This window comes from Cicer arietinum, chromosome 7, assembly GCF_000331145.2.
Source record: "Cicer arietinum cultivar CDC Frontier isolate Library 1 chromosome 7, Cicar.CDCFrontier_v2.0, whole genome shotgun sequence".
Lineage (NCBI taxonomy): Eukaryota > Viridiplantae > Streptophyta > Magnoliopsida > Fabales > Fabaceae > Cicer > Cicer arietinum.
This window is the reverse complement of record NC_021166.2, coordinates 7,441,694-7,458,354: the sequence shown is the minus strand read 5'-3', so window position 1 is coordinate 7,458,354 and position 16,661 is coordinate 7,441,694. Positions and strand designations below refer to the sequence as shown.

General features: G+C 30.8%; 2 protein-coding genes across 2 annotated transcripts in view; both read right to left on the bottom strand.

The window, feature by feature from the left end:
- The window catches only part of LOC101513316 (putative phospholipid-transporting ATPase 9), a 6,493-nt gene extending 5,183 nt beyond the window's left edge, over positions 1-1,310 (bottom strand). Inside the window, exons 1-2 of the mRNA XM_004508538.4 lie at positions 455-1,310; positions 6-126 (exon numbers count right to left, since the gene is read on the bottom strand). Coding sequence (XP_004508595.1) covers positions 6-126; positions 455-850 — 517 coding nt within the window. The 5' untranslated portion in view covers positions 851-1,310. The remainder of the gene's footprint in view (positions 1-5; positions 127-454) is intronic.
- Positions 1,311-8,658: 7,348 nt separating this feature from the next.
- Positions 8,659-16,661, bottom strand: part of LOC101512990 (G patch domain-containing protein TGH) — a 9,890-nt gene continuing 1,887 nt past the window's right edge. Inside the window, exons 4-16 of the mRNA XM_004508537.4 lie at positions 16,236-16,339; positions 15,692-15,753; positions 15,542-15,616; positions 14,136-14,287; positions 13,342-13,417; positions 13,166-13,252; positions 12,979-13,056; positions 12,095-12,242; positions 11,394-11,877; positions 10,696-10,980; positions 10,487-10,615; positions 10,153-10,377; positions 8,659-9,835 (exon numbers count right to left, since the gene is read on the bottom strand). Coding sequence (XP_004508594.1) covers positions 8,963-9,835; positions 10,153-10,377; positions 10,487-10,615; positions 10,696-10,980; positions 11,394-11,877; positions 12,095-12,242; positions 12,979-13,056; positions 13,166-13,252; positions 13,342-13,417; positions 14,136-14,287; positions 15,542-15,616; positions 15,692-15,753; positions 16,236-16,339 — 2,778 coding nt within the window. The 3' untranslated portion in view covers positions 8,659-8,962. The remainder of the gene's footprint in view (positions 9,836-10,152; positions 10,378-10,486; positions 10,616-10,695; positions 10,981-11,393; positions 11,878-12,094; positions 12,243-12,978; positions 13,057-13,165; positions 13,253-13,341; positions 13,418-14,135; positions 14,288-15,541; positions 15,617-15,691; positions 15,754-16,235; positions 16,340-16,661) is intronic.

Below are 16,661 nucleotides of genomic sequence, written 5' to 3'. Positions count from 1 at the left end.
AGCAGGAAAATATTCATCTTTTTCAACTTTCACTATGTCTCCAACTTTCAAATCCCTCCATTTAGAATAATCAAAAGCACCATTTCCACTATGTACTTTCACTTTTCTGTTATTCATCTCAATATCCTAATGAAAATCATAAAACAATTAATATCATTCACCTAGGTTTTGTTCAAGAATAGCATAAAAGTATAGCATAAAGAAAAAACATTCACTATCTTACTAACAAACTAAACTTGCAAATCAACCTATGAAGCACATACATAGACACAAACACGAAACTGACACATATAATAACTTAAAAGATGAAAGAAATTGAATGTAACTACATATGTAAGTGTCAGACACCAGACACATCTTCAATTTCAGTGCTACACAGATACCAATCATACATATCAACAAGAACTTTGAAAAGTAGTTAAAGCTGAAAAAATGATTAGAAAACAAACAATACCTGTTGTTTGCGCCTAAAATCCTCAATGAACTCTTTGGCCATAGTAGCAGCTACCACAACAAGTAAAGGAACAACATTGCTGACAGCAGAGTAAGGAGCAATAGGAAGGAAAGACAAAATTGCAACAACTAAGAAGTAAAAATTGGCAACCCTTCTGAATTGTTCAAACAAAGACTTAGGTAAGAAAGTGGCCAAAGTGTACTTAGTAGTTCTAACATAATTGTCACCATAATCATAAAGACTAGACATAGCACGTTCTGAATCATTGCAATAAACTTTCCTTGAGAAACCAGGTCCTCCTATAAGTGAATGTTCATCTACTTCCATTGATGCTTTACCACAAGAAAATGCATGAATCTTGCTGAAATGATGCCTCCTCCTCCTTCCACCAGCCATGTATTTTTCTATGATTCAGTTTTCAAGATTCAACTAAAACTTTCAGTGACCCTTTATACCAAATATGAATTTTCAAGCTAGAACAAGTCTCACACAAAGAAAAAGCTGAAAATATTGAACTAAACAAAAGAACCAACCAACAAAATCAACTTTTGGTTTGTACAAAGGTGAGAATTATTGAAACTTTATGAAACCAACAAAAGAATTGTGTTTTGTTTTTTGTTTGCTGTACAAGAATTAAATGGACCCAAAAATGAAAAAAGAGTTTATTTTTCCTTCTATTGAATGAGATGAAAGGTATGAACTTTATAAATGAGAGTGATGAAACATAAGAAGGGGCAACCTAAGACTTTGTTGTTTGATTGAGTTAGAGGCTGTGAAATATGAATCTGTCATCCCAATTTGACTAGTGGTGGTGGCTAACAATAATAGACTTTTCAACATTACAAATGAAAATGGAACTTTCTCTCTCTCTTTCTCTTTCATGACTTGGTTCCAAAAAAACACCCTATTATTCAACAATCTATAGTATTTTTATGCTATGATTGATATCATTGGTGACATATTCTTTTGCAAAGAATATATAGTTTAATGTGAAATGTGGGAATATTATGAAGGACCATTTCCATGTTAACAAAAAAAAGAATTTACTGATAAATATTTTGTTAAAAATCAGAGATTAATCGTTCAAGATATTGGGAGTTGAATTCTTTCTATATACTCTTCCATAAGCACAAATGAGAGATTGAACTCGTGACAACTATGTTTTGGTTGTGAAACATCAACTCATTCATAATAAATTGTGATTCTATATTTGTTTTTAGCACAAAAAGAAATTATAATTTTTTTTTTTGAAAACTTTTTTTACTAATTAGTACTTTTTTGGTCAAATTTTGAAAAATATTTAATTATAGTTTTGAAAACTTTTTTGAATCAATTTAATATTTGTTTTTCTAAATTAATACTTCATTTCATTCAAAATAATTCTTAAAAATGTTTTTTATGCGAAAAAAATTGCTCCTAGTAATTCATGTTGCGCTGTCTGTTTCCTTTCTGGTCTCAATTTGTTTATTGAAACAATGCTAAATTGCCACATGTGAGATAATAATTCAAGGCTTCTAGAAAGCAATACTTTATTGAAAAAGAGGATCTTCTTGTTTTATAACAAAGATTGATTCTCTAATTTCATAATTCAGAGATTCTTTTTTAAAGATTTTAAAAAAGACAAAAATTATAGTCTTTTTTACTGTGACCAAAATCATTTTTTTTAAATAATCAAATTATAAAAAATTATTTTTATAATAAACTACTTAAACTAACTTTTGGAGCAGTTTTTAAATTATTTTTAGATTTTAAATTTTTAAAAAGTTGAAATAAATATATGAAAGTTCTTAAAAGAGATTCTTTTTTAAATCATTTTTTTTTAAATATTGGCCGTAGCAATTAGCAAACAGGTTTTGAAAAGTACTTAAGATTTGGAATAAAATGTTTTTAAGAATAAATTATTTTCTGACAGTATTTTAAGAATATACTTAATTGAAACTTAAAAATTATTTTATTCTTAAATTGGTTTGTTTTAGCTGAGCATATATAGAAATTTTAATTCACTTAAATACAATTAATCTAAATGGTTAATCAAAGTTATACGTACATTCATTAAGTCATTGTGTCACTTTCCCTTTCATGACTTGGTTCCAAAAAAACACCCTATTATTCAACAATCTATAGTATTTTTATGCTATGATTGATATCATTGGTGACATATTCTTTTGCAAAGAATATATAGTTTAATGTGAAATGTGGGAATATTATGAAGGACCATTTCCATGTTAACAAAAAAAAGAATTTACTGATAAATATTTTGTTAAAAATCAGAGATTAATCGTTCAAGATATTGGGAGTTGAATTCTTTCTATATACTCTTCCATAAGCACAAATGAGAGATTGAACTCGTGACAACTATGTTTTGGTTGTGAAACATCAACTCATTCATAATAAATTGTGATTCTATATTTGTTTTTAGCACAAAAAGAAATTATAATTTTTTTTTTTGAAAACTTTTTTTACTAATTAGTACTTTTTTGGTCAAATTTTGAAAAATATTTAATTATAGTTTTGAAAACTTTTTTGAATCAATTTAATATTTGTTTTTCTAAATTAATACTTCATTTCATTCAAAATAATTCTTAAAAATGTTTTTTATGCGAAAAAAATTGCTCCTAGTAATTCATGTTGCGCTGTCTGTTTCCTTTCTGGTCTCAATTTGTTTATTGAAACAATGCTAAATTGCCACATGTGAGATAATAATTCAAGGCTTCTAGAAAGCAATACTTTATTGAAAAAGAGGATCTTCTTGTTTTATAACAAAGATTGATTCTCTAATTTCATAATTCAGAGATTCTTTTTTAAAGATTTTAAAAAAGACAAAAATTATAGTCTTTTTTACTGTGACCAAAATCATTTTTTTTAAATAATCAAATTATAAAAAATTATTTTTATAATAAACTACTTAAACTAACTTTTGGAGCAGTTTTTAAATTATTTTTAGATTTTAAATTTTTAAAAAGTTGAAATAAATATATGAAAGTTCTTAAAAGAGATTCTTTTTTAAATCATTTTTTTTTAAATATTGGCCGTAGCAATTAGCAAACAGGTTTTGAAAAGTACTTAAGATTTGGAATAAAATGTTTTTAAGAATAAATTATTTTCTGACAGTATTTTAAGAATATACTTAATTGAAACTTAAAAATTATTTTATTCTTAAATTGGTTTGTTTTAGCTGAGCATATATAGAAATTTTAATTCACTTAAATACAATTAATCTAAATGGTTAATCAAAGTTATACGTACATTCATTAAGTCATTGTGTCATTAATATAACTATTATATATTTTTGAAATATCATATTTATTTCCTACTTACAAAATAAATTTTAGAACTCCGAGAAATAATTTTTGAATTAATTCAATTAGCTATTTAAAAACAAATTAGTAGTAATTTTTCATGATTCCAAGTACATAAAATCATTTTGTAATAACATTATTATGGTAGCATTTTCAAAATAGCAACTAATTTTTGGGTTGAGTAAAAAAAACTAATTTTTGGGTCCGCATTGCTCATTTCTTTTCTTTTTCAAACTTTAATATTTAATAAAATTAAACATTATTCCTTAACCTAACATCTCAAGGAATTAGTAAGTTATGTCAACAACATTTATATTTAGTGATAAATCTCAGAGTGAGTCTCATAAAAGTGATAGAGAAAGAGTACTTATAAATTAAGGTGCTCTTATTGATTAACTATCAATGAGATAATATTCCCAACAAGATATGTATTTGATGCTAATTGGCAAGTATAGAATCTATATTTCTTTTCAAGTTTTAGATGTTTAAATTATAGTTATTTATCCGTTGTCATTAATTTGGCATATTCTTCTACGTAATAAACATTTTTGTTTTTTAATATTAAATAAGTAATATTTGTGATTGCTATAGATCATGCAAATCATGAGTTTCATCTTTTTGAGTGTCGTTATAAATAGCATAGCTCATATTATATATTATATGTCTATTGTCTATTAATTAATTTTATGAAGATTTGTTTTAGAGTCCAACATAGTGACATACCTAAGTAAATGGAAGAAAGAGGTCAGAAAATTTTAAAATAAATTTTTTTTTTCATGGTGATTGTTGTTAAATAATAATAATAATAATAACTAAAGAAAGTGATCCACTTGTTAAGATGCTGAGAGAGAAGAAAATGTAATGTAAATCCAAAGATAACAAAAGTCTAAGATGTGATGTGATGCTGGCAGCAAATTAGGTAACGTTACGGATGCGTGGGAGAAGGGTCAAATACTAATAGGCTCTTCACATGCTCTTATTATTATTCAAATTAATTAACAATTGATGGATTATTAATTAATTGAATAAACAATATTACTATGTTGGTCCCGTTAAAAATGAGCTTGAATTTCTTAAGCAAAGTTAGTTTTAGTTTTCTAGATAGACAAATATAGTTGAAAGGGGATGGAGACATGCATGACTTTACCTAACTTTAAAGGGGAGATAAATATTTAAAGTTGAATTAAATTTCTCAACATAAAATAGTAATCCACAAAAGTTAGTGAATATTTCATAATACGAGATATTGGTCTTCATTTGAAAGTATGTTTAATTGATTTTAATTTTATTTTAAAAATCAATAGAAAAGTCTTTTATGCTTTTATAAATATGTAAATAAATAGTTGGAATTAATTATTATCTAGTTTTATCTCTATATGTCAGAATATAATATATTTTTAAACGTATTTTAATTTTTTTTCATTTTAATTTTTGTAAATAGAAATTTTAATTCTTAATAAGTGTTTCAAATCATTCTCATAATTTAGTTCAGGCTATTTAAATCCGTTATTAGGACTCATATTTAAATTGATAGTAGAATATTTGAATTTTTTTTATTAAGAATGAACTATCTCAAATGATGAAATACACAATTTTTTTGTGGAGGAGAGTTGTGTCGTGAGCTCTTAATCATGTTGATACCTTTGTGTGTATTTTAAGATGAGTATATATGAATGAATTGTTCCTATACTAACTAACATGTAAAAAATTCATAGATCAACTAACAAAAATATTATTGGTCAAAGAAATAATACTAACTAAAATATTAGGCTTATGCGTGTTTTTTTTTTATTTGACAGAATCTGGTACGTGTTATATATCCCTAAAATATCTAAGACATAATGAAAACTATAGTAATTATTTGTTGAACTTTAAATGGTCAATCTTTGAATTCCAAAGGCCAGCCTTCCAACAATAAAAAATAAAAACTCTATTATAAGTATTTCTACCTCAAAAAAATAAAAATAAAGTATTTCAAAGGTACGGTCACGTGTTAGTACACATCTCGATTAGAAATAAAAGTGAACTAATTTTTCCCAAGTAGGTTATTTAATCTCTTATTTCTTCTTCTCTCGAACAATATCTTATCCATTATATTTTGAACAAATTTTGTCAGGTTTCTTTTTATGTTAAAAATGAAGAATTACAAACAATAGAATTCAAAGTCTTGCGATAGTGTTGGGTCATAAATGTGTATAAGGAATTATCAAATTGTATTTAGAACAATTACACTAGTTTATTTCTCCCATTAAATTACTATCGTTATAAACCATTATATGTATAGGTATAAATAGGTTAAGTTTTCTGTTTGCAATAGATTTTATCATTCGGTCTATTTATGATATGACATATTTAATAAATATGTAACAACTTTTCAAAAAAATAAAATAAATCTATAATTAACAAACTTAAAACAACAAATGTTAATAATATATATTATTAACATTTGTTGTTTTAAGTTTGTTAATTATAGATTTATTTTATTTTTTTGAAAAGTTGTTACATATTTATTAAATATGTCATATCATAAATAGACCGAATGATAAAATCTATTGCAAACAGAAAACTTAACCTATTTATACCTATACATATAATGGTTTATAACGATAGTAATTTAATGGGAGAAATAAACTAGTGTAATTGTTCTAAATACAATTTGATAATTCCTTATACACATTTATGACCCAACACTATCGCAAGACTTTGAATTCTATTGTTTGTAATTCTTCATTTTTAACATAAAAAGAAACCTGACAAAATTTGTTCAAAATATAATGGATAAGATATTGTTCGAGAGAAGAAGAAATAAGAGATTAAATAACCTACTTGGGAAAAATTAGTTCACTTTTATTTCTAATCGAGATGTGTACTAACACGTGACCGTACCTTTGAAATACTTTATTTTTATTTTTTTGAGGTAGAAATACTTATAATAGAGTTTTTATTTTTTATTGTTGGAAGGCTGGCCTTTGGAATTCAAAGATTGACCATTTAAAGTTCAACAAATAATTACTATTTAACATTTGTTGTTTTAAGTTTGTTAATTATAGATTTATTTTATTTTTTTTAAAAGTTGTTACATATTTATTAATTATAATTTTGTTGGATTTAATTATAATTTTATTAATTTTTCTTATTTTTATTATTTTATTAATTTTTTATATATAAAAATCTAGTTTAAACTATTTAAAAAATGTAAAATATATTATTTAAATATTTTAATATGAAATAGACTTTTAACTCACATTAAATTTTTAAAAATGTCACATCAAACTGAAAAAAAAACCATAATAAACCATATGTTAGACTCAAATTTAGAGATTAATCAATTTTTTTAAAACTTGATATTACTTATTTCCACCCCTAATAATACGCCACAGAAGACTAAATTGCAGCTACGAAACTATATGAAACGGTCAAGTTTAATATGCCACATAAGCTTCTTATGATGTGGCATGGATGTAAAGTTTATACAAAAGACAATATATTCATTTAACGTGAATCAACGGAGAGATCGAGAACTCTTTGACCAATCCAATTACACATCGACGACTAATAAATATTATTAATCACATTTAATGTATACGATGTCAACACAAAAATTAATTTTATTGTCCAAAGTATCTTCAATGACTAATAAGTTGCTTCATTGAAAATATAAAAACTTTATTAAATTAGAGATAGTATAGATACTCTATCACTAAATATAAGATAAATCATTAATTTTGTTTATATTTAATTCTGAAAAACGAGTTAATTTTATTTATATTTCAAGTGAGACTAACTTCATAATACCAATATATCTATTCATTAAAAATAATCCCAAACGATAAAATAAGTTAAAAAATCGTTACGACAATTCGGCCGATATTTAGCCGCTCTATCCTCCCATCTTACTGATGTCAAAGAAATTAAAATATTTGGAATGAGGCCAACTTTCACTTTTAGTTTTTTTTTTTTGTGGTCTTTTCATTTAAGTGTTATTGCGATGGCTATTCAATGGCAATATTTATGATGTTTTGTACACACGACTGGACTTTATGCACCTTCTAGATGACCCATACCCCCCAAAAGAACACACATGAAATTTATGTAGTTTTGGTGCATTAAAGATCCCGATGACGCAGAGAATGGACCATTACTTCTAACGCATACGTGGTTTTATGGGAGAGAAAAAAAAAAGTAGAACATGTAAAAATTGGTACTTGGAATTTGATTTTGGCCTGCAAATGAAATAAAAACACCTGTGATATACATATAGGCAGTCGAAATGAAAGACAATAAGTGTAAATCAATTTTGTATAACATTCAACAAGAACCTACAATACTATATTTTGGCAAATTAGTAGTAAAATGGTGAGATCTAATCAGATATCAATATAAATCTGATTTACACTTATACTAGTATGTATATAATATAAACCTGTATTATTTTACCATGATTTTTTTTATATAATTATTTTACCATAAACTTTATACTTTGTTTCGTATTTTAATAGAATATTTATTTTAAGCAAGTGTAACTTGACTGACGACCTTCCCCCGTTAGCCATCATGAACAATTCGTTGTATTTAAACTTAACACATTCTTTTTCTCACGAAAATCTGGGAACATCATATAGCAGTTTTTTTTGCTCCAGATATACATAAACTTCCAACAATTTACATAATAGTTAAGGCAACGAGTGTAAGACAACCTTCAAGCTAATGCTGGGGGACTCGATGCCTTGGGTTAAGACCTTTTTTTTTTTTGCTACTTTTTATTTCCTCAATGCATAGTATATTTGCAAGTAGAATGTAAAAACTACATTGTAAGGTATTTAAATTTCTTTTCAATTCACAAAATTTGCTTGCCTTGCAGAATGCGGAGAAGCCTTTAGTTAAAGTGTAAAAAGGTACCCAAAATCACCAGTAATGTTCATATGAATAAATAAAATACTAAATTACATTACTGATTGTTAGTTTGGGGTTGTGCCACTTCACAATTCTATAGCATATGTTGAACCACTTCGATTCTGCATTGTGTTAACTAGGATTATTGAAAATCCATCTGATCTATGATTATACTTTATAATATCCCATTACAATAGGAGGCTTGAGTTTAGCTCAGCGTCACAACCCCAAAACGCACATCTTTCAATACAGCAACTATCCTCCAACAAAACTCCAAAGTTACAGAGAACAAAGGAAAAGTAAACAGGTACCTCGCTCATTCCCTTCGTCTTTTCTCTTTTCTGGAATGTGCATCATCCTTCTCCATGCTATAATGAGAGGATCTACTTGGAGATTCATGCTTTCTGTGCTTGTGATGTTTTGAATGTTTCTTACTTCCACTGCTTTTTTCTCGAGAAGACTTTTCCCTTCTTCTCCCTTTTGACCTTGAATTGTGTCGATCTCTTTCATCATCACTGGACGAATCACTTCCGGTATCACGCCTCCTATGTCGATGATGCCTGGAGCGTTTTCTGCTTCTTTCATCTTCCGACAATGAACTGCTTCTATAATCTAGGCGGTCTGTTGATGGTGTTTTAGTTTTCCTGTACTCATATTTTTCCCTGTTATACTTACTGGTGCGCTTTCTACTCCTTTCATCCTCTGAACTGCTGATATAACCTTGGTTGCTGACTAAAGGTGATTTAACTTTCCTATCATCTTCAGACTTCTCTCCATTAGACTTACTTGATTTATTATCAGAGATACTAGTTCCCTTGGTTTTAATGCTATGAATCTCGAGCTTATTTCCATAACTGATGTCACCTTTTGAGTGTCCACCCTCATGAGCAATGTGCTGATCGTGTGACAAATCATGTTTCAATGACACCACACTGTTGTTTTCGCCGTTCGAGGTGTCAGGTTTTGCATATTCATTAGCATTAGTAGCATCTTTGCCTGATTTTTGTGTGGGGTAAGGTGTATCAGGAGGAACCTCGACTCCTAGTTCCTTGCCCAAAGATTCCAGAAAGTCACCAGCAATCAAACGGCTCAATGCTGTGTTAGCTACTTCAGCTTTCTTTTCTTGATTCTCCACTTTCTTAATATAAGGGTCTTCCCCTTCGTCATCTGAATCATCAGAGAAAATAGCCTGCAAAAATGAACTTTTAATGGGTACTCATACAGGTAGCTTGGCAGTAAAACATGGTATAAGATATGCATTACATAAATGAGCATAAGAATTCATAAAAATAGATTTCCATGTACACATACATGCTCAGTTCTAAGATTCTAACCAAAATGTTAGCATCATCGAAAGCTACCCCAAATTTTTATGGTTACCAACACACAAAGCATCACAAACATTTATGCGATAAGCTTTAGCAAGGACTAAAGAAAGAAATGGTTTCACACAGACGTATTAATCATAAGTAGGATAGTCATTGAGGATTAGAAATCAGGTGCTACCTTGTAAAGGTCAACCGGCCTTTCAACATTTTCAACTTCCACTTTCACTTCCTCTTCAGTTTCATTTTCAGCCATACTTTTGTTTATGTCTTTATTAGCAGATTGTTGCAAGGGTGAGATGTCTTTCATTGCAATCATATGCTCTTCCACTTTGGTACCCTTGACTGAATCTGATGTAAAAATCAATGAATCTATCTTACTCCTAATCCGTGGAGCAGGTGCAGGCTACAAAGAGCAAAATATATTAAAATGCTGAGCATATAGAGGGAAACCAAATCAATCAAGAAAACCAGTTCAAGAATAAAAATATAACATAGCAAGCTACTTGAAGTACCTTCCCCATATAAGGATCAATGAGATCAAAGCGTTTGCAGAGAAGAGGTGAAGGCCGCCATTGAAACTCTTCCCTTTTTGGGTACATTTTCTTCCCCTTAAAATCTACATCTGGCTGGTCTTTTGTTGGCTGTTTACACAGAATATATCAAATAAGTTAAGCCAAAGCTACAGGGTAAGAATAAAAAGGAACACCAACCACAGCCATACCTCAACTGCACCAGTTGTAAACTCCATCACACCACCTGTGATGAAATCCGTGGAAGATGGAATTGAAAGCTTGCTTCCCCTACCCTGTTTCCTCTTTTCTATTGCCTCAGCTGCAGCTTCAAAAGATAGTCTCTCTTGTGCACGAGCATCTTCCGACATGTTCCCAGCTAAACTCGAACTTCCAGACCGTAATCCCCCTTTATACTTTTCCTTGATAAACTGTTCAAACCTTTCTTGCTTTGCAGGATCAGCCTTGAAAGGCTTTTCAAATTCTGATAAATCACTCTGAAGTAAATAAAAATGAGTAAAGATCCAAGTTTTTAAAAGTTATTATAGAAGGTTGAAAGTCTAGCTGGCGAAGGAGTAGGGTTCTCTCCACAAGGAGAAAGACAGTCAAATTATAGATTCGGGACAAAATCGCATTATAGGTTCTAGAGGGATTCATGCACACACCAGCATAACCCCAAGTCTAATGTCATGGACAATGCCCATCATGTCAAAAGCCTGACCAATAAAGATTGAAATTGTATCTAAAATGATGTGAAGATTCATGGAAATGAAACTAAAAATCATGTCAAAGGAGTTCTTTGACTTAAATCCACAGCTTGATCGGTTTACAAAACTACCAAAAGAAAAATAGAGATATTCTTTAATAATCAAATTAGAAGTTTAGAAAGAAGAGAGATTGGGCTACTTACAAATGATGCAGATTTGGTAAACGTATCTATAAGATTATATTGGAGCTGAATATCTGTAGAAGAAACCGATGAGGATGGTTCAGAAGTTTTCTGTAGAGGTTTTTCCCCTAAGATCTGACCTCGGCTCTCAGCTGTCAGCTTCTGCACACAAGGAGGCATTTTTCCATCCAACTGCACTCTAGTTTGATCATTGCTCTTCTGTTGTGCCTCCCACAGTTTCCTAGCATAATAATCGTGGCCAGTTCCTCCAGAAAGAAAGTTAAACAATGGATTTGACCGATTTTTTTCTCTAGATAGATCCTCATATAACTTACCACATTTAGCTACCAGATTTGCAACCCCCTCAATTAATAGTTTTAAATTGCTATCTTCGGGAGGAGGAACATCTGATGGAGGGACCTCATAGTTCTGGCGGTTAATCTCAAGAGGTCCAGAAAATGCATGGCGGGGCACAAAATCCTTAGGAATCCGAGGAGCCTCAAATCTGAAAAGCAATTTATTCATAGTGATTAAAAGTAGAGCATATAATAAAAAAAATTAATTAAAAAGATAGCATAAATTATGTAGACCTCAAATCCCAAATAGTGTCAATATTAACCAGATTTTAGATCCCTAGACCCCAAGCATTGTTAACTGTAATCAGTGCTCTTAGAAATTCTACACAATTAAAAACATAAAGAACTTTAAACTGCTTCACTAACCTTTCCATTTTATAGTCAGAATTAGATGCCACTCTAAAACCAGGCAGATTATCCTTGTCCTTTTGATCTTTCTTTTTCTGATTTTCTAGGGTCAACTTTGCAGGTTCTTCAACCTCTTCCTGAACATAAGTTTCTTCAAATTCATAACCTAAAATAGAAAATGCATAAGTTACAACAAGCTGACCTGATGCCCTTTTTCATATTTAAATAGGAGGAAATTTACACTTTGCAGGCTTACCTCAAATAATTTTGTTCTCTTAATAAAAAAATATTGAAACATGCATACACATACATCAGGAAAAATCACTATCTAAGGCGTGAAAAGCCAAAATTGCATTTGGCTGGGGTTCTCAGAAGGAAGCACTAATGTTATAGACAGAAGTGTCATCACTAAGGTCCGATTTGACATGCCATAATAGGCAGGATAGGATAAACTAATGCACAATTGCTGTTGAATTGATTGAAAATAGTTAGACTGCTCAGATCATGGGTTTTATATTGGGTTCAGACTTGATTTTTTTGTTATATTGAATGATAGTCATCATAAGTTTATTCCTTGGGCCTTGAAGCTTTGTTTCTCTTAAGATTAGCATAACCCAACAAATTCATTTAGATATAGTATAATTTTTAAGTAAACACTATTTTTGTGAAGAGCAAATTTTTATCCCCTATAGTACATCACCGAACAGAAAAAGAGTAGTATCTTATACAACATATAGTATCTGGTTTATACAGTGCCACACTAAACATGACTTAGTTTTAAAATTTTATCAGGCCTCATATCATCAAGTTTGATACTATCATGTCTGATCCAATCGTGCGTACCAAATAGGTTCTAAGTTAAATGATTTTTAATATTTTCATGAAAGAGTAGAACCACTGACCAGTGGCATAGACATCCTCATCCTCGGCATCAAGTTCCTCAAGTGCACCAATGCCAAAACCAGGGGCAGCCTTTCCTGCCGATGAATTAAAGCAGGGTGTCAAATCAACTTAGGGCAACAAATAACAGATATCTGCTAACGAAAATAAGATAATGGATTATCATATATTCAGTTTTAAGTATCTTACACTTAAAACCAAAAAGACTGTCTCTTGTGGAAAAGTTTTTGCTGTGCCCAGATCCCGTTTTGCTGGATAGGCGTGACCTTTTTTTCTCTGAAACAAAATGAAGAGAATAAAATTGAATGTTAATTAACTGCAACAACATCAACAGGATCAACATGTAGATTCAATAAAAAGCATACCTCTAAACTCAGGAGCATGCTTATAAGGATCAAAACCTAATCCATAGAGGTCTTGCTTTGGGTTGAGTACGTAAACCTGAAGAAAATAAGATACACATAAGACATGTATCCATTATCGATATATAGATATAGTTAGAACCAGCTAAAATTTCACACAACTGCTAAATTGAATTAAAATAATTAAGACAATGTGTGTTCATTGAAGAATAAGAGCTATTGATAAATTAACGATATCCACAGTTGGATTTTGAAGGTTTTTATAATGCATATCATGCTTGTAGCATTCAAATTAACTCTATTGTGTTGTACTTGCATTAAATCCAAACCTCTCAAAATTATCATTAGTAAAGTGTTTGAATCTATTTAAATATCAATCATCTGACCATGTCCTTGTTTGCATTTTCCAAAATCCAGAAGGCAAAGTCAATATGACAAGTGATTGTAAGTATAAGGTATGGCTAATAAAAATCATTTTCTAAAGCAGTTGAGTGAAGTAAGTATCAACCGACCCCCTCTTGCATTTGGCACCAATTTTAGTGAAAGTGAGTAAAAGCACTTGAGCTAAAATATATGTTGAAACTCAAAACATCGATGAATAAGTATCCACTACTCTAAAAAATGATTATAATCATTCATCAGAGTTCAGCAAAGAACTAAGCAAAAAATATGGTCTGCTTCTAGATGGGTCAAAATAACATCAAAATTCTCAAGAAGCAATATGAAAGAGAAGAAACATTCCACAATGCTATGAGAAGATTATCATATAAGAAATCTATAACACCATGCTATCTCACCGGTGTGCTCTTAGAAGACTGAACATTATCATCCACAGGCTGCTCAGGAAAGTTTTCATTATCATCCTGGGTAGGCTCAGACTCGGAAACTTTCACTTTTGTATCATTTGAAGAAAATGCTAAGAAAGCTCTCCGGGCCTGTCTTCTAGCATCTGCACAAACCATATTACATGAACATTGCATGCAAGCCTACTTATTTAGACAGCAATCTGGCAATAACATAAATGGAAGAAATAACAGATGCATTTGGGTAAACAACATAACTAAGAGCTTATTCAAGAAGCTATTCTAGGGAGTTTAATAAAATCTAAAAAACTTGCAGAAATGCACCTTTGCCAGTAGATTAAAATATTTTCTGAATATGAAATGAAAGTGTTCGATACATATGTAACCAACGCCACCAAGTGGGAAAAGACTTGAGTTATTATTGTATGCAAAAATAATAAAAGAAAATTACTAGCTTATACAAATACAATCTTTACCATAAATCTCAGTGGGAAAATCTTGACTATCACAAAAAGGGTATAATTAGCGTACGAGGAAAAAGATGCAAGACACACGAAGAAGGAAGAAGAAGCAAAAAGAAGGATGTGGATAATCCAGCTAATGGCTCTACAAACAATGAAAGCAGCTGGAGGACACAATCAACACAGCTCAAAATTGCCGCAGTTAAGGCAGCTAGGGGCAGACCACAATTAAGGTGGCTTTCCAACAAAATAAAATTGAAAGAGCATCAATTTCAGGTGCTTTCCCATCCCATGGAGGACACAATGAACGCAGCTCAAAATTGCCGCAGTTAAGGCAGCTAGGGGCGGACCGCAATTAAGGCGGCTTTCCAACAAAATATAATTGAAAGAGCATCAATTCCAGGTGCTTTCCCATCCCATAGAAAATCAGTGCAAGTATTATTTGGATGAGATCAATCAGCTCCTTCCAAAAGGATTATAGTAAAAGACAGATGAACATTCAAATTGGAAAAATGGAAGAATAATGTAGTATATGCACATTCCCATTTCTGATGCTACATAAATTACTTTCCTTTTGTATATATGCTGAAAATCTGAAAGCGTATTTAATCATGACGTTTATAAACATCAAGATCTATATCAAATTGTTTATGTAATTAAAGAATGCAGAGGGAAATGAATCCTGGTCCAAGTCCAGTGACAGAGGGATCTATAACTACTATATGATCCAGAAATTTTACTCAGAAGAAGGAAGAAAAGCCACATGAATATGATGAACTGCAATCCAAGTTGATAATTAAAAATGTAGTAAAACTAAAACTTAAGAAAACCCTTCCTTGTAATCCAGTTTATATTTGATGAATTTGTATTGAAAGGCTGACTGAGTATAAAATGGAATGCAAGAAAATAAATGACAAAAATGGCAACGGGAGACCATACCGTAGAGGGAATCAGCATGTGAATCCTTAATTGAGCGACCACGACTCCATCCCATCTTCAACAGCAGTTTTACCCCTTAAAAGCAACATGAAAGAGGTAAGAGATCCGAAATGTTAAAGGAATATGCTATTTGAATTAAGTGGAACAGACCTATAGACTCTGTGGCTGGAATAACTAATTCATCAGGAGCAGGTCCAGGAATTACGGATGGCCTACAACGAGACAAAAAAGACAAACAAACTATGAATAAGATCAGTGATTACCCCAAGTAGAATGATAGTTTGGTTACTGTTATAAGCACCCATGTTATGTTTGCATATTCAATTGAAAAAAAGGGTAGAGGATACCACTTTATGAAACTTTCCTGTTTGGACTCTTTGAGGTAAATGAATGGATTTTTAGCATATATTTGCTTTGGGTAGAATTATTTTGGGGGCTTTGAGTATAAGTATAAATATAGGGATTTGTGTAACTTCCTCGTTACTTATTGTTTGTTTAACCTTCAAAAAAATTATAAATTATAATGCTTTGCCAAAATATTAGTTGGTGCTCAGATCTGGACATCATCTTGCTTCCTTCTCATGGACAAGGGAACTTGGGAGAAGCAGAAATTTTCATGAATATGCATTCTCTGTGCAATAATTCTTAGAACAAAGAATCAGAAACCAAATATGCAGACAAAAACAAAATGCACCTCTGTTTCTGTTCCTTCTCAGCTTGATTCCGAGCAATTTCAGCAGCTGTGAAACCAAATGTGTCGAACTGTGAAGATGTCCCCAAAAACTGACCTTCCAGATCCTAAAACACGTGCAGAGGGTGGATTAGAACACTAACAAATATTGAAGCCCTTGCAACCAATTGAGTAAGTAACCTACCTAATTATTTTTCACCCACATCACAGGCATATTATGGTTGGGTTAATGACAGTTTCACCATTTTAACAACATAGTTTCTGGTTAAGATTCCTTCAGACAAGCATAGAAGAGTATAGCCCTATCCTAGAAGTATGGAAATATTAAATTTTGAGTACATAACCCTCCCTTGAGATTTTGAACTACTACAGATAATATCCCCTCCCCCCCCCCCCCCCACCCCCCCAAAAAAAGTATAAAAAATATTA